At 46.3% G+C, this 25,134-nt stretch overlaps 1 protein-coding gene across 1 annotated transcript in view; it reads left to right on the top strand.

Annotated features, from left to right (window-relative positions):
- The window catches only part of CDYL2 (chromodomain Y like 2), a 230,800-nt gene extending 206,467 nt beyond the window's left edge, over positions 1-24,333 (top strand). Inside the window, exons 5-8 of the mRNA XM_027773449.1 lie at positions 2,241-2,413; positions 9,403-9,613; positions 14,523-14,666; positions 18,648-24,333. Coding sequence (XP_027629250.1) covers positions 2,241-2,413; positions 9,403-9,613; positions 14,523-14,666; positions 18,648-18,806 — 687 coding nt within the window. The 3' untranslated portion in view covers positions 18,807-24,333. The remainder of the gene's footprint in view (positions 1-2,240; positions 2,414-9,402; positions 9,614-14,522; positions 14,667-18,647) is intronic.
- The last annotated feature ends 801 nt before the right edge of the window (positions 24,334-25,134 follow it).

Here is a 25,134-nt window from a genome sequence, read left to right on the forward strand (position 1 = left end):
AGCAGGAAACTCTCACCCACCCACTCTCATGCCTTGGCTTTGGCACTGACTGCTGTGTTGTCTTGAGAACACAGCGTGTCACCTTTCTCTCTGAGCCTCACTTTCCCCTTCTATAAGATGGAGCTGGAACAGTGTCCACTTCACTGGGGCTAAGGGGCTTAAGACCTGGTGGGCAAGTGCTCTTTCATCGCTTGGCTAGTCTGAAAATAGTCCCTGATGTGATAGAGGAGCCCCACTGCATGGTCTGCGGAGCCTTCATGTTGTGTAAGCTCCTCAATCCTCAATGTGGTTTCACAGTGGCCTTTCAACATGACCCTTTCAAGCTTCCCTGTATGTGAGAAAACAGACTGGCTGACGGTCCAATGTTGCAGGAGAGGGTTGAGAGAGCTACAGGATCCAAGCAAGTGTTAGTGTGAATCAATGTACCAGGCACCATGTTAGGTGCCAGTGAGTTTGACATTACTCATATCATTACTAAAATCGTAGTTAAACAGGGGCAACTAAGTCAAAGACAAGCAGATAAAACAGTTGAAGATGGGATAAAAGAAGGAAATAATTGGTGTATGAGCAAGGGATGATGGGGGAGGGTGCCTGGGTAGGGTGGGTCATAGGAGGGTTTTCAGAATCAAGGAGGCTAGGGACCAGCAGTTAGCGTAATGGCTATGTCGCTGGACTCCCACGTGGTCGACCGCCATTCATGTCCTGGACCCAGTGGCTTAAAACCCACGTTGGACATGTGTGCGTGCGTGCCCAAGATCCCAAGAGGAGAATGGAGGAGAAGGGATTGCGGTGTGGTCATCCCCCCTAGGGGGTGGTTTCTCGCTTTCTGTCTGTCTGGTGAGTGCACGCACCCTATGGCAAAAACCTCTCAAAAAAAAAAATAAAATAAATAAATAAATAAAGGCTGGTCAGCCCCATGAGGGTAGGAAGCAAACAGCAGTGCAAAGGCAATTTGGTGAATATGGGCTTGGCACAAGGTAGGCAGAGCTGGTGATGGCACACTGGGCTGCCCTGGCCCCTGCCCTGTCCTGCACTGTCCTGGGTGGGTCACTTGCTCCACAGCTGACTGCTGTCCTTTTCTGTGCGTGGGAGGCTACAGCCAGACCGGGGGGATCTGCAGTGACCAAGAGGCCAGCATGTTTGTGAGTCAGACCAGGGTCTGAATCCACTTTCAACACTTGCCAACCGTGTGGCCCTGCGCTAGTGTCTTAACCTCTCTTGGCCTCCAGTCTCTGGATGGGGTAAGAGTTGTGTCATCTTCCCCCTGGTGATGCTGGGGGGCTGTAACCCACTCCCAGGGTGCCTGGCCTTCAGTAAGCATTCTTGCAGACATAGCATATGCTGTTCTTAGGCTTTCCTGAGTTACCTGTGTCTATCTCCCAAATTCTGTCCTGCCCTGTCCCCTACCCATCTGAGACAAAGTCATGGAGCCCTCAAAATAGACAGAGTGCACACGCAGGAGTCAAGAGGGCCTAGCCCCAGGATGGCAGGGCAGCTGACATAGTTATTCCATGTCACATGTCACCTTTAGTGGCATGAGGAGAGGAACAAAATGCTCTCTATCCAGAATTCACTATCCGCCCCAGAAATGTGAAGCTCAGTGGCCACAGCATAGTCTTTCCTTTGTGTGTTCACTATAGCCCTTGCGAGTGGCTGCTATGATTCCTCACTAGTAGAGCCTCATCTGTGAGGGGTATGACCACTGTGTCCCAGGTCCCCGGCCTAGTAAGTTGCAGAGCTAGACTGTGAACCAGGTGCTTCTAACTCCAGTAGGGCTTTGAACTCAGGTCTGGGCCTGTTGCTAAAGCCACTTACATTGTGCCACCAATGAGCCATGTGAGGGTCTTAGCAGAATTAAAGATGACCAAGAGTATAATTAAACTGAGCCATCTAGAGATGGCTTGTGCACCTCAGCAGGGCTGTGCACAGGACTGTTTTTCCATACCTTGTAAAGGGCTAAACAGCAAATGCCAGAAGAAGATTTGCAGAGATTTACCAGGGATTGAAGGGGTTCAAGCCAGGCTCCCAGAGCTGCAGCCAGGGGCCACATGGCCTGCTGGTTAGCACTTTTCTGCCTGCCTTAGGGATGGTGCTCTTATTCAGGGAAGGCTCTGCACAGGCAGGGCAGATTTTCTTGCCTCTACCCTCGGGGGAAAAGGCTTCTGGTTGGCTTGTGGTCTGAAAGCTTTGGGCTTAAAAAACAGACACTTAACATCCTGCAAACGCATCTCTACTTGCAGATCATGAAGGAAGTCCGGCGAGCGCTCTGCAACGCAGCCACAGATGACAGCAAACTGCTGCTCCTCAGCGCAGTGGGGAGTGTGTTCTGCAGCGGCCTAGATTACTCCTACCTAATTGGCCGGTTGTCCAGCGACCGAAGAAAGGAGAGCACTCGGATTGCTGAAGCCATCAGGTGAGCTTGGCTCCTGTCCAGACACTTTGGGATCCTACCTAGGATCATCGAATTTAGCAAATAGAACAGGCAGTCTAGTTAAATTTGAATTTCAAGAATTTTATTTTTAGCACAAATATATCCCATTTGATAATTGGGGTATACTTATACTAAAAAGTTATTTCTTATCTATCTAAATTTCAAATTCTAACTGGGCATCCTGTATTTGATCAGCAACCACAGTCTTGACCACATTAAGGATGCTTTGCTTTCTAGGTTAGATCCCACTTTCATTCTTTTAATCAAAATGATATTTTATTTTCTATCAAGGCCTGCTTCTGGTAATGCCTATATTGTCTACACTGCTCCTGCCTTCTGCCTGATGGTGGGATTCTCTGGCCGTCTGGACATTCATGTGTCCTGGGAATGGAAGGGCTCCCTGGGCAGTTGTGTCTTTGCAGATCCAATAGGTTGGCATGCGTTTCTTCCTCTCTTACTGCCTTTAGGGCAGAAGTTGGGATCCTGGCAGAAGTTGTGACCTTTAGCTCCAACAATGAGTATCCCTTTTGGGACACTAAAAGCTAGTTATTCCTCCATTCTTAGTAGATACATCAGAAGCAAATGAGCATGATTTCTAGCCAGGGCTATTTGCCAGCTTCCAGCACTCTCTGGATGTCCTCCACCCCCAGAAGGGCAAACATGCTCACTGTGGCACCTTGTTGAGAAACAGACAAGGACCATAGAGTCAGTAATGTCCCGAGTCTCATGAGAAGATACGCTTCTTCCACATGGTGTTGGGGAGCCTCAGGCTGCATCCAGGGATTTTCCAGGGCATCTGTCTCAGTGCCTGGAGAGGATGCAGAATCTCCAAGAGGGGTGCCAGAATGTTCTTGTGTGTGGCACCCCAAGTCCCTCTTTAGGGTCCAGCATCCTCTGGAATCTCTACTTCGAAACACCCCGGTGCTTCCTGTGGCTGAATTCCAGCCAGAGAGACATGAAAGCCTGATCACTACGCTTAAAAGGCACCCCAGTTTCAGCTGCTCACAGGCCCCCGGTACACCAGCCCTCACCATGTCCATGGTGGTTAGTTCCATGCTTGGTCTCAGCCGTGTCTTCCCAGAGCTGCCTTTTCACTTGCTAAGAAGAGCTGCCGGGTCCCCAGGATGCTTTCCTCCTCACTTCTAGGGCCACCAGAATTGGCTCCAGAGAACAATGCCCATCTCTGTGTCCTGCATATAGTCCTGATCATGGTCATTATTCACTGGTTTGGAGGCATTCACTGGACTTCATGTGCCCAGGAAACCTGTTTGACATAGTCCTCGTTCCCACTTCTGCTCACACAGCTGTCATGCAGGCCTCTGGCAGTGGGTTGGACTGTGGCCCCAGACAGGATGAGTCCATGTCCCAATCCCTGGAACCCAGGGCCATGATCTTATTTGGAAAAGTTTTTGCAGATTAACTTCTGAATCCTGGGATGAGCTCATCAGGATTCGAGGGGCTCCACATCCAAAGAGAATAACCCTCAGAAGAGAAGAGGAGTAGATGCCAGTGGAGGAGGAGTGATATGACAGAAAAGACAGAGATGGGGGATGCAGCGGCAAGCCCAGGACACCAAAGGTGGCTGCAGCTGCCAAAGGGAGCAGGACCTGAAGATACTTCCCCAGAGCCTCTAGGGGAACCAGCCCTGCCAATACCTTGACCCTCTCAGTGCTTCAAAATGAGTGGAAACTGCTCATTTATGAACTAATAGAGAGACAGGGAGTGGAAAGGGGTGTCCCCTACATAGCACAGAGACACCGGAAGCACTTCCAAAGCCCAGGTGCTGGCAGCAGCCCCAGGAGAATCTGAGCTGATCAGCCTGGGAGTAGGTCAGCACGTCTGTGTCTCAGCTCCCTGGGTGGCTCTCAGATGCCCTGGGGTTGAGGATGCCTTTCCTGTGCTAACCAGATGGTATTTGTACCACTGACTGAAAACACTGAAAGAGGATCCAGAATATCCTTGTTTTTATGTAAGAGGAAAGTGGTTACAGAAGAGAAGAGGGTAAAGAAGGAGGTGTGGCGTAAGGCCTGAGAAAAGTCAGAATGTGGAAGGAGGACAGATGAAGGCTCAGACAGTGGGGCTGCACAGAGGTGGTACCCACAGGGTCAGGAAGAGGTGGTGGTTTTTCCATTAGCATCTAGCTTCAGAAGTAGTTTCTGGCCCGACCAACTTCAGAGGCCATGTTCTAGAGTTAGGGAGGCAATGTGGCATGACACATTTTGTAGAGAATGTTTTATGGATTTCCCAAGCAAGGCCGTGAATGAGGGCACTATTGCTGAAAAGAGTTTGTTTCTTGCTATAAGTTCTATCCCTGCTCCTGCAGGATGTATTTTCATGTTTATGGTCTGATATTCTGCTATGAAGGAACTTCGTTCAAGATTTAGCGGGGCTGAGACATCTTTTGGGCAAAGAACTAACTATCCCCCATTTCCTAATAACCCACTGACATCCCTTGCAGTTTTCTGGAGGTGCACTCTCAGCAGGGCTGACCACTGGAGTCTGGGCTTGCTGTGTGGCTCCTATACCTCCTGAGCAGTGTTCCCACCTCCCCACCCTTGCCCACAGTAAACAAAAACAGACACACACATGACCGGGGCACTGTGTTCACTCTGCAGATGTTCGATGAATGAACTAGCAGGTGTTTCATTCAACAGAGGCCTCCACCTGGGACCCATCCTGAAAGAGAGGCCACCTTCACCTGAACTTGTCACAAGTGGTGCTGGTTTGAGTGTGGTATTCGGGAAGGCACCCCAGGGATGTGACTGCCTGTGTGGCACCTGCATGCTCAAATCCACCCCTGCCTCTTGCTAGGGGAACAGCTTTAGGCATATCAGTGATTTCCCTAAGCCTGTTAGGGTCATCTGGAAGAATGGGATCAATCAAAATGATGGTACTCGCCTCACTGCTAGGTTGCTAGGATGCAGAGATGCCCTGTGTGAAATTTTTGGACTGTCCCTGGTGTATCATACACACTTAGAATATCAATAATAACTGTTCATGTTGTTATACTACTGCTACTCCTAGCCACAAGTTCCAGCAAGCTGAGTCTGAAGACAGAGTGGGCTCCTTGAGACATCTCTGGGGGCCCAGAATCACAGTTACCAGGTGTGTCTGGGGTTCAGAGGTGTCATACTGACTGAGTAGGCTCTGACTTTTGGCACTGGGAGGGCTCCACAGCTTTGGATACAGGGAATGGACCATTGGGTCACAGAAGAAATACCAGTTACTCCAGGTGAAATCCTTGAGCAGTTTTTTTTTTTCTGAGTCTCCTTGGGGTCAAGACACTGGATCACAGGCAGCCGTGAGGATTGAATGAAGGCTGTGTCCACCCTTCTCAGCAGATGTCCTACCATGATAATGGCATAGGGACCGAGTGCTCCCTGCATGTCAGGTGCCGTGCCTTGGGGGAAACCATCTCATTTAAGCCTCACTTGGCCCTGTAAGGAGAAGTAGTTGGCTTCCTCATTTTATAGGGAATGAAACGAGACTCCAGAGACTCACCTGTCTCTTACCTCTAGTGATAGGCAGAGTTGAAACAAGCCGTTCAGCTTCCAGAGTTCTGCCCGTTCTGTCACATCAGAGCATCTCAGAGCATGGTCAGTGGTTGGGCAGAGGAAGCTGCAAGGGCTGAGTCTAGCTGGATGGTTTTGGACGCTGGGGAGGAGAGCAAACAATCTTCTGAGCGTGGCCTGACCATCGCAGTGAGGATCAGATATCTGAGCCGCGGGATCTGAAATGCAATATCCTGTTTGCTGTTTGGCTCCTCCATCCACCAAGCCCTTGTGATAGAGATCTGCCGCCTCAGGTGAGAGAAAATGGGGGGGGGGGTTTCACATAACATTTTTAGATCAAGGAAATGAAATGAGAGGCAGGTTGGAATGAAATAGGAGGGGTTGGGACTGGAGAGTCAGGGCTTTGCAAGCTTGGCCTTTTCTTTCTTTCTAAGAGTTCCTGTTGCCCTTGTACAGAGCTCAGGTTGAAAACCACAGAGTGGAAGGCTCTGGGATCTAGAAGGGGAAGACTCTAGAAATTGTGAGGGTGTCCTGTGAATGACAGAGCTGAGGTATTGGGAATATGAGAGAGGCCTGCATAATGTCTGCAGCAGGAAAGCTATCTTAGTAGGCACGGGCCTTCTTTTATTGAAAACATCCAACACCAGTGGGTCGATGGATCCTCAGAATGTTATAGAGGGAATTTTGTACTGAGTAGAAGATTTGGCTCAGTGAGTCTTACAATCCTTCCCAACTCTAGGATCCAAGATTCTAGAATTACATGAGTACTCAGGAATGGGGTGTCTAATGAAAATCACCTAAATTCTGGAGTTCCAAGGATCCTGCAAAGAAGCTCCTTATCTCCTAAAAACTCCAAGTTGTATTGGATAAAAAGCACTTTCAAATACCAGTGACCTTCGTTATCTATTTAACAGGGACATACAGTGTTGCTTTCATAGTCTGGCTTGCTTCACTTAGCATTAAATCTTCCATATTTACCCACTTTCTGTCAAATATTGAATGTCTACACTCTATGACAGAAACAAAAAGGCTGGAAGGTATAAAGGCATGGATAACAACTACAGATAGCAGAGATAGTTCAGGAAAAGGATGGACAGTGGGGGTAGGATGGGAGTGAGGGAATCAAGGGGAAATAAAAGCAAAATCACTTAGTGAACACAAAAATAGAAATTTACCTGATGAAGATAATGTATATGGTAATATCTTTGAACTAATATACAATGTATTTATGCTTGGAAAATCCATTTTGTATGCTGTAAAGAAATACAGAGATTGCATGTTAAAAAATTAGAAAATTAAAACAAAACAAAACTAGTGATCTAACCTAAAACTTAACTGTGAGGTTGGGAAGTGAAGCCAGATGGGCCATTGGAAAACCAGGCATCAGAAAGTCATGAGGCCAGGACTTCCTCTTTGAAGTAGTGTGTCTTTTTGGTCAGCCGTAGTGAGGCCAGCAGTGACTGAGGTAACTCCATCATCTCAGACAATGAGATGCCTCAAGCCTGGGTCAAAAGTACAGAGTTTTATGGTGACTTGTGTGGATCATATGATACCTCTTCCTCAGCAGAATTACCCCAGCAGAATATTAAGCAGTCAACTTCTCAGAGCTGACATACCACCATGATACCCACACATATCGATAAGAATAAGAGAGAAGACAACATCACTTGAAAGGAATAAATCAACTTGACATTGGTATTAATTATTAGCTGCTATAAAACATCCATTAGAAATATATATAACAACTCAGTTGCAATAAGCAATTAATTTCTCATATATGTAAATCTAAAACAAATATCCCTGATCCACTTGTATCTATCTTGGTGACTCAGGAACCTAGACTCTTTTCTCTTGTGGCTCCACAAACATCTTCCAAGACTGCCATATTCATCAAGATGAACAGGCTGTAGGACTGTACAGTGGGAGGTTTTTTTGTGTGTGCGTGGAAGTGGTGTATATAGTTTCTACTCACAATCTGTTGATCAGTGCTTGGAAACTTAGCCACAGCCTATTGCAGAGGAGACCGGACAATATGGTCTACCAGTTGACTGAGGAGGAAGAAGGAAGGAGAAGCAGGTTTGGTAAAGCACTGCCTCATCACTGCTACACTTGGGCAGTCTGCTCTTCTTCTAGGAGGCTCATGTGTTTATTCAACAGCTATTTACTAAGAGCAAATTCCAATACTGAGGGAAGCCAAGCAATGCCCCAAGCAGACCTGCATGTCCTTAAGGAGCTAAAGGGGAAGAAGCGTTCAGAAGTCAGCAAGTAAGCAAATAATTAGGGTGATTGAAATTATGATAATGATGCTGTCTAAGAACTCTCAGAGGACTGTGTGGCTCATGCACAGTGACCAGGGGCCAGAGCGATGGATGTGATGGAGGCCTGGAGAGGAAGAAGAGGCAGGCCAAGGTCAGGCTTGGGAGTTTGGACTTTATTCTTTTGAGTTCTTGGTAGTTTCCAATCCTCTATCTGAGGATAATGAAGATATAGGATTTACTACATATTTTGGATTTTTCCTCCACATACAGATGAGTGTCAAAATTTTATAGATCTTATATAGCAACCATGGGAAAGGCAAAATGCTGTCTAAGGCAAAGAAAGTACAGGTTATTGCTGGTGGCTCTGATTCCTAGGTAAAGATGCATGTTGTAACCTTGCTCAATGCAGGACAGGAAGAGAAAATTCTGCCCAATCCTATAGCATGACTCCAGAAGTCTCATGCCCACAAAGGATCCAGAATCCCTCCCCAGGTTTAGTCAAAGCCACCCTTACATGTATACCTTCTGTGGCATTTTAGAACGACCTGAGAATGTGGCATGCTACCAGGGAGTTCAGAATCAGACCAACCAGGATTGAAAGAAATCCTAAACGTCACCCATCCTACCCTGTGTCCACCATCTGAAGCTGGAATTATCTCTGTTTCTTAATCCAAAGTAATCATCGAGCCAAAACTGGAATTCTTCCAAGAAAGAGATATCTATGCCCCTTGAAGCCCCTCCCCAACCTCCCAATTCCACCTTCAGCCAGTGAGGTTAGAACATCCTGTTGCTCTTTGAGTTGAAATATGCCTTTTTGTAACACCCTCTTTTTGGTGCTTTCTCTGCTTCAGAACCTAAGCATCTTTGTTGTCTTTCTTAGCATATGTACAATTGTTGTCAGTATCTAGAGTGTCCATATAATTCACTGGCCAAATCATGACTTTGGGGAGTAGAAGGGGGTGACAACTGGCATTTGGTGCAGCCCTGGGCAGCAGGCAAAGCCTGAGACAGCCACCCCACTGACACCCCTCTGAAGATCTGGCAGCCTGGTGACTCAGAATCAGGGTTAGTGAAGCCTTCACCTGGCACCAGCTCACCTCTGACAACTTGAGGGTGCAGGAAGCACCTGGGAGAATTATGGGAGTCCATGGGGCTTGACTACCTGTGGTCCCCTGCTAACCAGTTCTTCTTCCTCATCTAGGGACTTTGTGAAGGCCTTTATCCAGTTTAAGAAACCCATTGTGGTGGCCATCAATGGGCCGGCTCTGGGCCTGGGTGCCTCCATCCTACCCCTCTGTGACATCGTGTGGGCCAGCGAGAAGGCCTGGTTTCAGACGCCCTACGCCACCATCCGCCTCACACCTGCTGGCTGCTCATCCTACACCTTCCCCCAGATCCTGGGTGTGGCTCTGGTAAGTTCTTTCCACCTCTCTATGATACATGGATTCAGGTGCCAGAGGGCATGCCTTGCTCCCAGGTTTAGGTTGTGGGTCTTCGATGGATAGAAGACTAGCTATCGGCAGAAATTGTCCCAGAATGTTCAGTGTCCCCGTCAGATGGGACTGAGATTGAGGGTTTCAGAGCCAGATGGAGAAGTCTAGCCCAGGAGTATGGTGGTGATATTGTCTGTCGGACATGTACTCCATGCCAGGCACATAACTGAGCACTTGGCATTCGTTCAGCCATGTATTCCTTGTGACAACCCAGTGAGGCCAGGTATTGGGGTGGGTTGTGTGTTGAGGTATTGGGGTGGGTTGTATGCTGTAACAAAAAGCCTACAATCTTAGTGGGCCAAACAACACAAATCTTTGTCACTCTTTGCTGCAGTCCATCGTAGGTGTAGGAGCTGTCTACACTGACCAGGGACCCAATAGCTTCTTATAAGTCGTCCTCACTTCTAGCCTGTGAGTGAGAAGAGGGCCTGAGGGGTCAACCGGGGCTGAGTTAGCCGGACTGTGAATGTTGCTGTGGTGGTTCTGTCCTCCTTTCATGAGGGCAGGTTTGAGCCAGGATCTCAGGGGGTCTCAGGGAGTCCCTCCTGCCTTCCCCACATCCTGCCACAGCCAGCCAGCTCCCTCTCTCCTGTTAAGTACTTGTTGTGAATCCCCTTAGTGCAGGGCACTGCATGACCCACCAGGGCTCAGGGGTGGACAGGAAAGACAATTCTGCTCTCCATGTCTTCTTCTCCCCAACTCCACAGCAGTTCAATGGCCCCACCTTGTACAGAGCAGGTATGGTATTTGGACATGGATGCAGCATTGGAAGCAGAGGAAACACAGGTAGAAGACTTGAGTGGGGAGACAGCCGGGCAGGCCTTGGAATGAAAGGCAGGGGTGTGGCGGATACCTGGGGAGGAGAGTAGGGAGAGAGCCTGGGATGCCTGCCGAGCCGTTGAGGCTGATCATGAGCATGGTACACCAGGGAACAGGCTGGACTTCAGCAAGGTCTGCAGGAGCAGATGCTACAGGTCACAGTAAGTCCCACAAAATCACCAAAGAAGAACTTGGGTGACAGGGCCAAACCCCACAGCCTTAGAGCAGAGAGCAGAGCACCTGCCCGTCCGGAGCCCACAGGGCCACACTCCCATTCTGTGGTTGCCCCATGCCATCGTGAATGGTGCTGCCTTGGGAATAGACTCCATTTGTTTCTTTTTACTTCTTGATTGTAGTAGAGGGTACACACCTTGCCTTTCACACCACTCTTTTTTTTTTAATTTTATTATTTCTTGTATGAGAGAGAAACAGAGATAAAGACATACAGAGAGAAACAGAGAGGGAGTGAGACCCACGACCCGCCCCCACCCCAGCCTCACCCAGCAGGGATCGCGGGCATGCATGTGCACCCAGCATACATGGGGGTCTTGACATGTGAACCCAGCCTTTTCCTGTGGGCACTGCATTGCCCAACATTACGTCACTGCTGTGTCCAGCTGGCCCCCGCTCAGGCTTGTCCTCCGCAGCCCACGCACACTGTAGTGCCGTGACCATCTGCATCAAGCTCACGTGGCTCTTGGCTTCCTCTGGGGCGGGCAGAGGGATTTACACTTTCTGGTTTCCTCCCTTCTTTCCTTTCTGGTTCACGTCGTTTACCTCGCGGAGTCCTGCAAGCCCCCTCTTCTCCTCTTCCGTGTCCTGCTTGCATCACTGCAGAGAGCTCCAGAAGCAATCGCTCCTCTCCTTCCTCAGTGTCCTCCTTGCACCTTTTTGAAAACGACACCCTCAATGATAATAAAAGCAGCGAACGTCCATCACCCCCTCATCACATGCCTGGCCCTGCTGCAGTCTTTTCATGTCACCTCTGTGCTCAGGCCCATGGGATGGTGGAGACTGGGGAGAGGGGTGCTTTGTGAGGCCAGGTGACGTCCCAGGGTCATACATCTGTGACTGCACTCTGTTGGTATTCATTTTTAGCTCTCGAGGGTGTTACTTGTTGATTCCGTTGGTCCTTACCAGTGACATCCTGCTCTCTCACTCACCCAGGAATCCTCTTTGTTACTGAGGTCAGAGGTAACATTTAGTACCCATTTCAGAGACGAACAAACTGAGGCCCCAGAATGAAAGAGATCTGCCCAGTGTCCTAGTCCCTTATTGTGTGGCTCATAGAAATACCTAGACTGGGTGGATATAAGAGAACAGAGGTTTGTCTGACTCTTGATTCTGGCTTCTTGGAGGTCCCAAAGGCATCACAAAGTGACAGAGGGCAGGATCTTGAGTGGAGCAGATTTTAGTCACTTGAAGGTTTCTGCCTGCTCTGGTCTCCTTTCTCCTCTTATAAACACACGGGACCCAGACCTGGGGGACCTGCCCTGAGACCCAGAGGCCCATCCTGGGACACGATATAGGGACTGTTTTTCAACAATCAGTGCTTTTACAGTCAGTTCCAACACGTGAGTTCGGGGATCATCTGAACTGTAGCGCGCAGGCGTGCAGGGCCAGGCAGACGGCAGAGCTGGGCTTCACTGCCAGCTCCAAGTGTCTTCGCCCTCCCACTGGGGAGGTGGAGTGCTGTGCTCGTGGCCCCAGAGTGGTGCTGGCAGAAGGTTTTGGTGGCCATATAGATGGGGAGCGTAGGGAACACCAAAGAGGGAAAGCCTGCCCTGCATGGGGTAGGGAGGTCTGATGAAGGAAGGCTCCCAGAGGGCACCTCTTGTGAATCTGGGAAGACCTTCTAGGTGGGTTCCTTGCTCTCTGAAGGCTGCATGAAGCAAGAAAAGCAGCTAGAGCCACCCACTGCGCCCTCCCGCAGCAGGGCTGCCTGGTGGCACACGAGGCCTTGCAGGGTCAGGAACTCTGGGCTGCCCTGGGCTGCACACAGCCTCAGGAGTGCCGTGCCAGCAGACTCAGGTAGGCACGCAGCCTAGGAAGCAAACACTTTCCCCTCTGATCTCGGCCACCACTTGTCTTGCTCCTCCTGTCCACTCCAGTTCCTCCCCCTCTTTTGTGGTCACAAAAATGTTAAAATTGTGCAATCTTATCTCTTTGTCTCTCTTTTATTTCACTCATTTCTGAAACTCCAAGAATGCTGCTGGTAGAGACGCATTCCTCTCGTGGACTGATCCCGTTGGCTCCTTCTACTGAGTCCCCCATGTTGTCCTACTTCCTGACACAGAGATGTTGCACAATCGTGGCATGCATTTGTCCACAAACCTCAGCTGACCATGTGCTGTTGTCTGATTACCGACCTAGTACTTTGCACTGCTCTGGCGCTGTGTCTTCATGGCCCGTTCATGACAGCCAGAATAAGGGCGACTTCCACATAAAGAGTGTGGCATTTCAACACCAACCCAAGAGTAGCCAGCATGTAGGAGCAGGGTGAGCAGAGCAGGGGAGCAAGTGGCAGGCAGGAACGGCATTGTCTGCCTGGTGAGGGGAACAAGGACCCTATCCCACAGAAGGAGAGGTGCCCTGGGCATTGGTAAGAGTCACTGTACATCTCAACTGGTCACTCCCACCTGCTCCGTCTCCTTCTCCGCCTAGGCCCGTATCTTTGTAGCTTCTCCCAGGCCATGTATGGCAGCTGTGAGTTCTGAAGCAAATGGAAATGTCCTGGGGAGCAAAGTGCAGAGGCAGACCAGGTCACTAGAGCCGGGGGAAGGCTGCTTCCTGTCCCTCACGACCAGGGGGTGCTGTGCCCAGGCCTGGCCTGCCAGAGAGATGTGCTCCCTGCCCCGCCATGGTGTTATGGTGTTGATCCCAGCCTTTGGGTTGCCTGTGATGGAAACACTTTAACAGCTTAGTTTAAGAGAAGATGTAGAGGGGCCAGTAGGTAGCATGGTGGTTAAGGCACTGGACTCCCACGTGGCTGAATGCAGTCTGAGTTCCAGACCTGGTGGCTTGCTTTCTCGCTTTCTCTTTCTCTCTCTGCCTCTCTCTGGTAAGTGCATGTGTCCTATAGCAAATTAAAATAATAACAATAGTTAATTAAGTAATAATTTTTGCTATAGGTGGCATGTGTTTGCCAGAAAGACAGACAGAGACAGAGACAGAAAGTGAGAAATCACCCCCCAGTGGGGATGGCCACGCTGCAATCCCTTCTTCTCCATTCTCCTCTTGGGATCTTGAAAACACACACACATGTGCATGGCATGAGTTCAAGCCACCAGGTCTGGGACTCAAACCACAGTCGACTACATGGGAGTCCAGCAACATAGCCATTATGCCAACTGCTGGTCCCTAATTAAGTAATAATTTTAAAAATAAAAGTAAAAAGGAATTTTATGGCTCTCTTAATTGGAAAATGTAGAGTTGGAGCTTCTTTTGGGGAGAGGGTGCTCAGGGATTCAAGCCCCATCAGTTCTCTCCCCACCCCCAGTACTGCTCCTTTCCTCATGGACCTGCCTCTCCACAGAGCAGGGACATGACTGTGGTACCCCTGTGCTCCCTGACGTTAGCCTGCAACCAGAAGGGGAGAGTCCTCTCATCGTCTGTAGCTGGGTACCTCACAGAAAAGCTTTACTGCCTGAGGTGCTCTCCTCCTCCTCCCTGGACCCACACTTTGACCCGGGATGGGCACCGAGGTGTTCCCAGCCCATGGCGGGTGCACTCCCTGCAACTCTGCCACCAGAAGTGGGTAGGGGCCCTGGGAGACAAACTCACGGGAAACACATGGCTCCTTTTCAGAGCTGAATGAAAGCAGTGGACCCTCTACTCAGAAAAATGCACATAGACACAAACATTTGTGTGCCGTTCCCACAGCTTACCCGTCCTGGGCCAAGAACCTTGCCTTGGTGAGCAGGGGCAGGTGTGCATGGCGAGCCTGGGACTCGCCGATGGACCTGGCCAGAACGCAGGGCCTCAGCCTTGCCTGCCTTTGCTTTTCTAGGCCAATGAGATGCTGTTCTGCGGACGGAAGCTCACTGCCCAGGAAGCATGCAGCCGAGGGCTGGTGTCCCAGGTCTTCTGGCCCACCACATTCAGCCAGGAGGTCATGCTGCGGGTCAAGGAGATGGCGTCCTGCAGTGCCGTGGTGAGTTCCTGTGTCTCCCATGCGTGCTTGTCTACAGTCGACCCTTTTTACAGATGGTGACAGTGAGACTCAGAGGGACTACTGACGTGCCAAGGGACATAGCAGAATGCCCTCTGCCACTTAACAAACGCTTTTTTTCAGTACTGAGTGCTTGAATTGAGGGGAGGTAGCCAGCGTTATGATGTATGCTCCATCATCTCTGGTAGGAAGAGCTTCCTAGGAGGGGTCTGTATTTGGGTAGTGCACTGCCTTAATCGAAAGTCCTTATTTATTTAATTTAATTTGTTTTAGAGATTTTTGCTACAGGGCTCATGTGCTCACCAGAGAGACAGACAGAGACAGAAAGGGAGAAATCACCCCCGCCACCCCAGGACGGTTCGCCACACCACAGTCCCTTCTCCTTCATTCTCCTCTTGGGATCTTGGGCATGCACACACACAACCAGCATGAGTTTTAAGCCACCAGGTCTGAGACTCGAACCACAATTGACTATGTGGGAGTACAGTGACGTAACCATTACGCCATCTGTTGGTCCCTAAAAGAAAGTCCTACATGAAAGCACAAAATTCCAAGCAAAGGCAAATAAGGACAGGGGATCAAATCAACCCAGAGGAACAGAGAAAGCTGTACACACATCTCTGTATTCCTTTTCTTCTACCCACTGAAGGCTTGGCACATTTAAACTTTACCGTTTGACTCTAAAGATTCATCGACAGATAGATAAATAAATGACACCTCTGCAGAGGCACCAGGTTTTGGTTTTTGTTTTTACTTAAAAAAAATTCTTTTATTGGGTACATTTGAGGTTTACAAAATGTTGAAATAGAGATAAATATAGCTACATACAGATTAACATAAGGTTTTTTCATTTGTGTGGTAAAAGAAGCTAAAATCTTTTCCACAAAAACTTACCTATTTCCTAATCTATTTTTTCAATTTTGTATCAATTAAATGTTTTTTCCCTGTTCCTCTCCCTCCCTCCTATTACCCACCCCCTATGACCCCTCACTCTGTACTGGCTCTAGTATCTGCAGTTGCCTTCCCTGCTCTGATACCTTCCAATCTTTCCATTTCTGTCCTTTCAAAAGTAAAAATTAAGTTTTTTGTTTCAATAGATCTTTTTGGGTCAGCCCCTGGCCTAGTGGTTAAGGCAGCTGGCTCCCACACAGCTGACCCAGCAGCTTGAAAACCATGTCCAGAGAGAGAAACGGAGAGAAGACTGCAGTGGCATGACCATGCCCCATGGGGGATGCTTTCGATTTTCTCCCACCTATCACATGCACATGCCACTTGGCAAAATCTTAAAAGGAAAAGAAACCCAAAGTACTGATAGATCTTTCGTATGTGTTCATTTACTTCTGCTGCCATCCTTCACTTTTCCTTTCCCTCCAAGTTTGCTGTGTGCTTCCTCTGCTAGCTCCTTGAGGTGCATTGTTAGGTTATTTGAAACCTTTCTACTTCTTAGATGAAGGTGTTTATTGCTATACACTTCCTTCTTAGCACGGTGTTTGCTATACCCCATAAGTTTCCCTGTGTTGTGTTCTCATTGTCATGTGTTTTAAGAAATATTTAAATTTCCTACTTAAGCCCTGGCCCGGTGGTCCAGGGGCATGATATTTAATCCCATATATCTTAAATTAAGTGTTGATTTTATCTAACAGTCACTCTGTGATCAATGGGGAAATGCCCTGTGGCGAGGTGAGGGAAGTCTGTCCCTGGAGTCATGGGGCCAGCTCTGGAGCCCACAGAGGCACTTCAGGAAAGTCAGGTCCCTGAAACTCACTCTGTGCTTCAGAAATGGAGCTGCTGGCTGAATTTATAGTGCCAAACACTTAACTCTCTTTCTCTCTCTCTACCTGTGCCCTCCTGCCCAGCTGGCTGCGATTCTTCTGATGGGCCTCATTAGCCACTAACTGGGTACCTACTGTGTGACAGCCATGCTCCCTGAGAGTTTAGCAACAGTCTTGATAATGAAGGCCAGTGGCATTCTGTCTCCACATCACCGACCACTCTGATGGGCCACGTGCTCTGCTGATCTCTCTGTGGATTCTCTTATGATCTTTCTTTTTTATTTTTTTAAAGAATTATTTTATTTAACTTTATGTATGTATGTATGTACGTTAATTTGACTAGAAAGAGAGAGAGAAAGTGAGAAAGCAGACCGCCAGGTTTGAGACTTGAACCACAGTCAGTCATGTGGGAGTCCAGCATCCTTAACCACCATGCCACCTGCTGGTCCCTCTCTTACAATCTTTCTAAGGAAAAGGGCCAATCTGGCCCACTTTGGCAGGACTTGCCCAATTATAGCACTGAAAACCCTGTGTCCCAGGAACTCTGTGTTCAATCGGGAAAATGGGGGTGGTTGGTCATTCCGAGTTCAGCTTCACAGAGGCAGACAGAAGTTCTATGCAGAGGAAATAGTGTGAGCGAAGGCGCGAGAGTCAGGAAATCCACAGGGAGTTAGGTAGTAGCTCACAGTCAGTTTGTGTGGAGAACATGCTGGACACTTTCAGCCATGGCTTTGCTAGAGGGAGGATTTAGGGGGCCGGCAGGATCAGGTAGATCTGAGTTTTCTTGCTAAATCCACCATCCAGTGATCAGGCAGATCTGGGCCATGTTTCCTCATTGACTTGTAGCTTCTTTATTTATAATGTAGGATTAAAAATACTACCCATTTGCAGCATTATCATGAAGAATAAGTGAAAAAGTTCAAAGAGTACTTCTTATAAGCCTGTTGGTTAGTGGTGAATGCAGAGGCATTGTTATTACTATTGATACAATTGTTATTACTATTATTACCATGATTTTTATGAATATTATTACTGTGATTACTACGATTATTACTCATTACCGCGGCGATTATTATCGTTATTGTTCATTCCTGTGATCATTACCATGATTACTACAGTGGTTATTATTCTTTACTACAATTATTATTACTGCGATCACTGCAATTCCTATTGCTCTTTACTATTACGATGACGATGATGATTACTACAATGGTTAGTGCTCATTACAACACTGATTACTACCATTTTTTTCTACCATTCTTACCACTAAGCCTGAACACAGGGCATTCTACTGGTCAAATGATTGGGACACTTGGACAACCATTAGTTCATTCCCTTGTCTCCTTCTGTGCTTCCATGATCTTGGAGTTAGGAGTCTATATTCCTGACAGATCCTGAAAATGAGGCATTGAGAGGTTAAAGCAGTGTGTCTAAACTGTTCTCTGACACCTATAGAAAATGATGTTGTTTATGTGACCCTTGGTGCTGTGGTTCGAATATGACCCCTCCTCCCCCAATTTGTGCACCGAAGAGCTTGGTCCTTAATGTAATGGTGTTGGGAAGTGGGGAGAGCTTTAAGAGCTGAGATGTAGCAGGTGGTGTTTGGATCATGGAGGCAGCATCCCCGTAAATACATTAACATTGTCTTGGGAAAGCGGGAGAGTTCTCACTCTCATCAGAAGGGGTTACTTCCTGCCAGAGCAGTTGTTACAAAAGTAAGACCCGCCCTCAGGTCTTTCTCTCTTTGCATGTGCCCGATGACCTCGCTTCTATCAGCCATGTTGTGATGTAGCACCAAAGGCCAGCCCGAGGCTGGCTGCATGTTTTTGGACTTCCAGCCACCAGAATCATGAGCCATTTAGAACCTCTGTTCTTTATAAATCACTCAGCCACAGATATTTCTGTTTGGCAACACGATAATGGTCTAAATAGGTGAAAGACAAGGCTCTTGTAATCTGGGGTAACATGGGCCCCACCAGCCATTCAAGGGACTGAGGGTTGGACATCTCAATGCCTCTGGAACCCATTCATGGCAGTGTTAGAGACGTGGAATCAGGAAAGTCCAGGCTAAAGAAGGCAGCCTCCCCAGGCCTTGGACACTGGAAGGTTGACAGTACCTCACAGGCCTCGTGTATATTCTGGAACAAAGTTCCTGGTACACAGCTAACCAGGCTTGTACATTTCCCTTCAGGTGTTGGAGGAGTCCAAATGCCTTGTTCGGAGCTTCCTGAAATCAGTGCTGGAAGATGTCAACGAGAAAGAATGCCTCATGCTCAAGCAACTCTGGAGTTCCTCCAAGGGCCTGGATTCCCTGTTCAGCTACCTGCAGGACAAAATTTACGAAGTCTGAAGAGCCCTTACTCACTTGGCCCAGTGCTCAAGGGCACCTGACTTTCATCTCTGCCTTCTGTTTTGAAAAACGGAGCCCAGTGTCTGCCCCGGCCAAGGAGTTTGTCAAGGTGTTTCTTTATACCTAGGGTTGTGTCCATTTCTTCGTATCCTTTGGTTGCTCCTCATTGGTTTGATTTTGTGTAACAGTTGGGAAACACAGCAGACCTGGCCTCTCCCACAAACCCACCCTAGCTGGCCAGAAAGCTCTCGAGGGCTCTCTCTTCCCAGAGCTCTGCCAGGTACCACTTCCTCTCCCCACTTGCTGAAATGCACCATCGTGGTCCAGGAAGGGGAAGACTGCTTTCCCCCAATCCTTCTGACTCAGGCTGTGTCTACACAGTGCCTCTGATTTGGAGACTTGGCCGTCATGGGTCTCTCTGGTTAAGTGTCCATTGGGTGCCAGGGGATGTTCAATCTTAGGGAATTTCTAGACTGATGAGCAAAATGATTGTGTAGACCTGGCTTCAGTCTCCTCTCTGATGCAGATCTGTGTGACTATTAGGGCTTGGTCTTAAAACCCAATTGAGTGATTTACAAACCCAGATATTGTACATTTAGAAATGTTTTGTTAAATATATATTTTTAAAACAATGTAAGTGGAAATTCTGATAATTTATGTGTATTATATGTAAAGCTAGTTTTGCAAAAACATGAACTACTAGGAAAATGTTTTTTCTTTAATCGGACTTATTTTATTTATTTATTTTTGTTTATATATATTCTGATGTCTGTTGTTCACACAGATACTATTTTCATACTGCCCTGGACCAAATCCCATACAGGGTACCTATTGTTGGGTGCATTCTAGCAATGAACCACATAGAAATACAATTCAGAGAGATGAATAGGAAGGATATCTGTGGCTAAAAGAAACAGCTCTGCACCAGACTCTCTGTATAAAATGATTCTCAGTTGTAATAATACAATATTAGATCTTTAGGTTTGTCCTTGGGATAAATCACTGGAGAGTTTTCTTTTCACTCTGTGATCTTAGAGGAGGCTATCTCAGCCTGAATACCCCTAAAACCGATCCAGTCCCTAGTTGTGTGGTATCAGGAATTGGTGGGGCAGAGTCCCTCCTTGGGGGTTGTGTGTTGTTTAGAGTGAGACTTTTTTCCTTTGGGCAAATGACTGAACTTGATTTCAGAGACCATTTCTTCCACATGGGCAGTGGTGTCTGGTCTGGTCCTTCCAGGAAGGGGAGGCAGAGTGCCCACTCAACTGAGCCATCTGTACAAAGTTTGAATCTTTTTGTCCCAGAATCTTGGACTTTCTAGTTGTTTGTCCACATGAGGGAGGGATAACCAGGCATGAGGTTCTCCTTGCCCCATGCCCCTGGGCAGCAGCTGTATTCAACCGTCAGACTAAAGTCCCTGGATCAACAGCTGAGAGGGAGGGGCATGGGGTTTGGTTTTGACATCACGGTTAGAGCAGAGAAATGGAAGGAATATATTTTGCATGAGGCATAAATCTGTTGTTGGTTAAGCACCCAGAGAAAGTTAGATTTTTCAGGGTCACGAGATTTTTAACATTTCCAGCACAACCTCTGAGTACTCCTGGCAGCCCTTTGCATGTCCCTTCTCTTTTCATGTCAGTTGCCATTCCCTCTTGAGGGTTTCTTGGAGAGAGTAGAATAAGGTGGTGAAGTTGGGCACAGCTGGCAGAGGTGTGGTGGACTGATAAGAGCAGAGCCTGGATATGGTTCTCTCTCTCTCTCTCTCATACTCGTCCTTCATCTTTTCCTACAGGTGATGAGATTCCATGGAAAGAACAGGTGGAGGGATTTATGGCCCTGCTCTTTCATTTCATAGAGCAGATTGAATGTCTACACTAGAACTAGAGACATGATCCTTTAAATAGTGAACCTTGAGTTTATTTGGACTCTTGGCTCTTAGAGTGGCCTTGGTTCCCTCTATAGAAAGCTTCTCTCCTTGAGAGTTTATGAGGGTCAGGGAGGACAGGAAACTTTACTTCCCCTCCAGCCTGTGCCATCGTGGCCATGTGGATACAGAAGGGGGCAGCCATCTTGGCTGGAGCCAGCTAGAGAAGATATAATTGAAGTTCTGTGTACCCTTTCCTTCGTCTACACACTAGGACTGACTATCTCTCTCTAACCCAATTCCTGATGATGGTTAGCTTCCAGTGTCTTGTATTGGATCCATTGGAGTTAATAGTCCTGTTCTAGGAGGGCTTTTGCAGAACCTTTAAGGTATTCAGACCTTAGAAACTACAGCCTGTAGTTGACATACTTCCCAGCTTAGAAATAATGTCTGTGGGTAAAATAATGTCTGTGAGTTTGATGGGTAAAAAACCATCAAACTTAATTGCTAAGAATGAAATTGGATAACTATGAGAAGGTAGTAGAGAATTAATTTAAAATATTACTCTCTTTTGGTATAGATTAACCTAGGGAATGTTCTCTCTGAAGCATGAAAATCTGTTTTTCCCATATGAAGTTTAGTATGAAGATGGAAAATAATAATCACAATAGACTTTGAACAATGCAACTCTATCTCAGAATATCCACATTTTAAAATAGCCTTGACTGAATGTTGAATTGCATTTCCCATTATTAATTGTTGGTTTTAAAAATTTTTGTAAACTTTTTTTAATTTGGAGTTTAGTCATGCAGTTTTCCAATCTAGTTTCTGTGGAAAATTTTTTAACAAAGAGAAACAAATAGGAACAACTTCAAATCTTCCTAAGTGAATATTTAAAATACAGAATTGCTTCTCTTCTTTGTTTCTGTATTCAGATACTTAGATCTGTTGTATATATTAGTCTAGACACTCGCTAATATACACAGTATTTAAGACTCTAAATGAGATTTCTTAAGTATTTTATTTTATTCTCTGTAAATGGTTTTGTATAATCTTTAAAAATCTACACTTTGCCTTTGTAGATATTTAAGGGAAACCATTTGGGGGTTGTCTTGCATGTATATTTTTGTTGTAGATAAGTGTTACTTAGTTATTTCTGCAAATTTTGGTTGAAATGCTTACAGACTTTAATATAGTATATATTTTCAGAATATAAACTTTTATATTTCTGTGGTAAGTTAGGATATGCGTTTTAGGCAATCTTTTCCATTAATATCACCTGTTCTTTCAAAAAAAAAAAAAAACAGCATACTGGTTTGGTGCCAATTTATTTTTGTTTTTTGATTTTTTCCCCCATTGGGATCTAATGCTCTTATATATAGAGAAGAGGTTAATTTTCTTTTTCTCAAAGTAATTGAGTTTGAAGTATAATTTGAAAATGTATTGATTTTGTGAATAAGCCTTACCATTAGGATCAGTAAATTTTCCAACATTTGCAACTACACATGTAGTTTAAGATCTCCCCATAAATTCTCACTGTGTGGCACTTGATGGAGTTTGTGAACAGAGCCTTAAGCTTGTTGCAAAAATAAAAATAAAAGGGTAATACGGGTTGTTTCCTGCATGCAATGTAAGCCATGTTGATGGACTTGATACAGTTTATAATTCATGGCTAAACTGAAGAGTTTGGTTGAGTTGATGGCGGCAGGGACCAGATAGACACCTTGGTGATTGTCTTTGGCCATAAGGATGGACCAAGGACAGATTTTTCAGAGCCACCTTCGTACCATTTACATGGTTTAGACACGGTCATAGGGAGGGCTGCTGGTCTATCATTTGTTTTGAACAAATGACATTTCCTGCCTCTGACCCTAGTGGTTGATGCCAGGTCTCTTGTTGATGACTTGGAAATGTCTAGTCTGGCTGAGGTCAGCACTTCTTGAGAGATGTTAACAAAGTTTACATATGAGTCTTACTGTGTAGACAATCTGAAGTCGATTTCAGTTACATAATCAGCATTCCCATATGTCCTCAGTGTCTTATCAATGAATTGTGTGTGTCAAGCCATACTAACCTAGAGTTTAGCAGGGCAAATGCAAACTAGATGTAAAGCATACACATCAGCTAAAGCCAAGTCTATCCAGGGCTGTTTTAATGGAGTGTAATTCATGAGCTCATTGGCATTAGATCCATGGTGTCTGGGTTCTAATAAAACCAACTACAGTTTGGACTCAAGTTTTTTTGATTATGGTTCCTTTTGGTCAGCCACATTTCAGTAGTCCAGGGCTATAAAATGGCTAAGCCAGGTTATTTGGTTCATCTCTAATAAGTGCTCATAAAGTCAACTTACTCCATTGGAATGGAGATTTGCTTCATAGGTTTGCAGTGTGTGTGTGGCAGTTGGAAAAACTGATATATGATTTTAAGCCTCAGCTCTGGTGTCTCTATGGGTTGACCTTACCTCATTGGCCCAACATCTGGCCTGATGCTGGAGCTCATTAAGTTGACTCTTGGAAGTTTGAAGGGTGTAGAGTTTTCCATCTAGTATTTAATTTGTCCCTGTGCCATTAGTCTCAGCTTGAAGTCATTTGCCAATGTCTGTGTTGACAGGATTGTGAAAATATTGCCTTTCATTAAAGCCAAGGACCAAAGAATTCCATTATTCCAACAGAGCATGAGTTTCTTAGGTTGAGGGCACATCTAGGCAGAGAAGCACGTGCTTTATGGCATAGAGAAACTGCTCCCTTCCACTGACCTCAGACCCCACCAGCTGACCACCTAGAAGAATTTGTTATCACCTTGAGAAGGCTCTGAAAGGTGTTTCTAAGGTTGAAACTCAGTATCTCAGGTGGGTGTTTCAGCTGTGTATTCCTAACCCTTTATCCATATCATAAGAAGTGGAGGTCTAGCATTTCTACAGGTTGTCTGACCAGTGTAGATGAATCCTCCATCTGAATATGCACCTCTAGTGTGAGTTTTGCAGATGTGTCTACACTGAGCAGTGGGATCCTGCAATTGCCAAATTTCCACCTCCTTTTGTTATGCATCGACTCATTCCAAATCCTGTTTGGCATGAGAAGATTTTCAATTCTCACACCTGGTGATGCTCAATTCTCATTCATGCTGAAGTCATTGATCCATTAGCCAGTTGAGAAGTGATTGATGCTGAAGAAGTGATCTTCTATTGGTAAGGCTTATTACCAAACTTCTGATGATGAAGCAGGCTACCAAAAACTTATCCAGACCACCCTCAGAGTGTTGGGATTTGATCATGGATGTAGCACACACACCAAAATTCACGGAGACCTTTGCAAAATTAGGCTACTCATTTTATTTTGCCAGATTATCATGGAGAGTCTTTAACTAGTTCTGAATATTTGTAAGTATGAGTACTTCATAGAATTATAAAGCAGGTACAGCTGACCCTTTCTCACCACATTGTAAATATTTCCTGAGACTGGGTGCAGACTGAGGGGTAATAATCTTCTGATTTATCAAAAGCTGACTGTCTAGGCAAATTGTACACTCTCTTTGTGAATGGTCCTGTAACGTGTATGAACACATTTCTGGGTGCCTTAGAAGTTGTATTTTTCATGTGTGCTAATATGCAGTATTTATACATTGTGAGAAGCTGCTTTGAATAAAAAGGTTGAAACTTCGTCTCCATTTGCTTGTGTTCCCCTTTTATAGCCTGTGTATAGAGTTCACGGACAGGTTCTGTGGTTTCTAAACACACAAGTTTCTGGGGCCTCCTGAGGTTGAAACATCTGATACTTCTAGGTCATGTCTGGGTTCCTGGGAGCACAGGCACTAGGCATCTCCACCCCAAGCCTGGCTTGAGCTTCAGTTATTCAGGAAGGCAGTCACTGAGAGCAATAGCTTGAAGCCAGGTAACCTCAGAACTAGGGGCTACAGGGTTGATTTGTCAGGGGATTGACGTCAGTGTCTGCCTTTTTCTTGATTCTTCAAAATGTTTCCTTTTATCAGGGATTCCCTCCTCAGTAGACACAAGTGTTCTGGGAGGTTGGTCCTGTACAAATTTAACTGTCATTAACAGCCAACAGTGATATTTGTCACTGCAGATGTATGCGAAGTGCTTTTACATACTTACATACTTGATTTCATTGCTTTGGTCATCATAACATGGCTTTTAGGAGACACATACAAATTAGGTCCCCTGACTTCCAGGACTCAGCCTCAGAGACATTATAGGGGCTGTAGGAAAGAGGAAGAGGGAATTTTTCAGGGGTTTGTGGTAATAGTGAATTCTGAGAAAGTTCATGTATTCTTTTTTTTTTTCCTCTATTTCTCACCCTCTGCAAACTCTCCCCTTCTCCCACACTGTCTGGCATGTACAGTTATTTTCCATACTTTTTTTTTACCCCCACATTTTATCGATTCACTAAATATCTTAATTTAAAGACTTTCAATAACAAGTACATATTTATGAATGCATGTCTGGATTTA

The sequence above is a fragment of the Tupaia chinensis genome, unplaced genomic scaffold (genome assembly GCF_000334495.1).
Source record: "Tupaia chinensis unplaced genomic scaffold, TupChi_1.0 Scaffold000355_1, whole genome shotgun sequence".
NCBI lineage: Eukaryota > Metazoa > Chordata > Mammalia > Scandentia > Tupaiidae > Tupaia > Tupaia belangeri.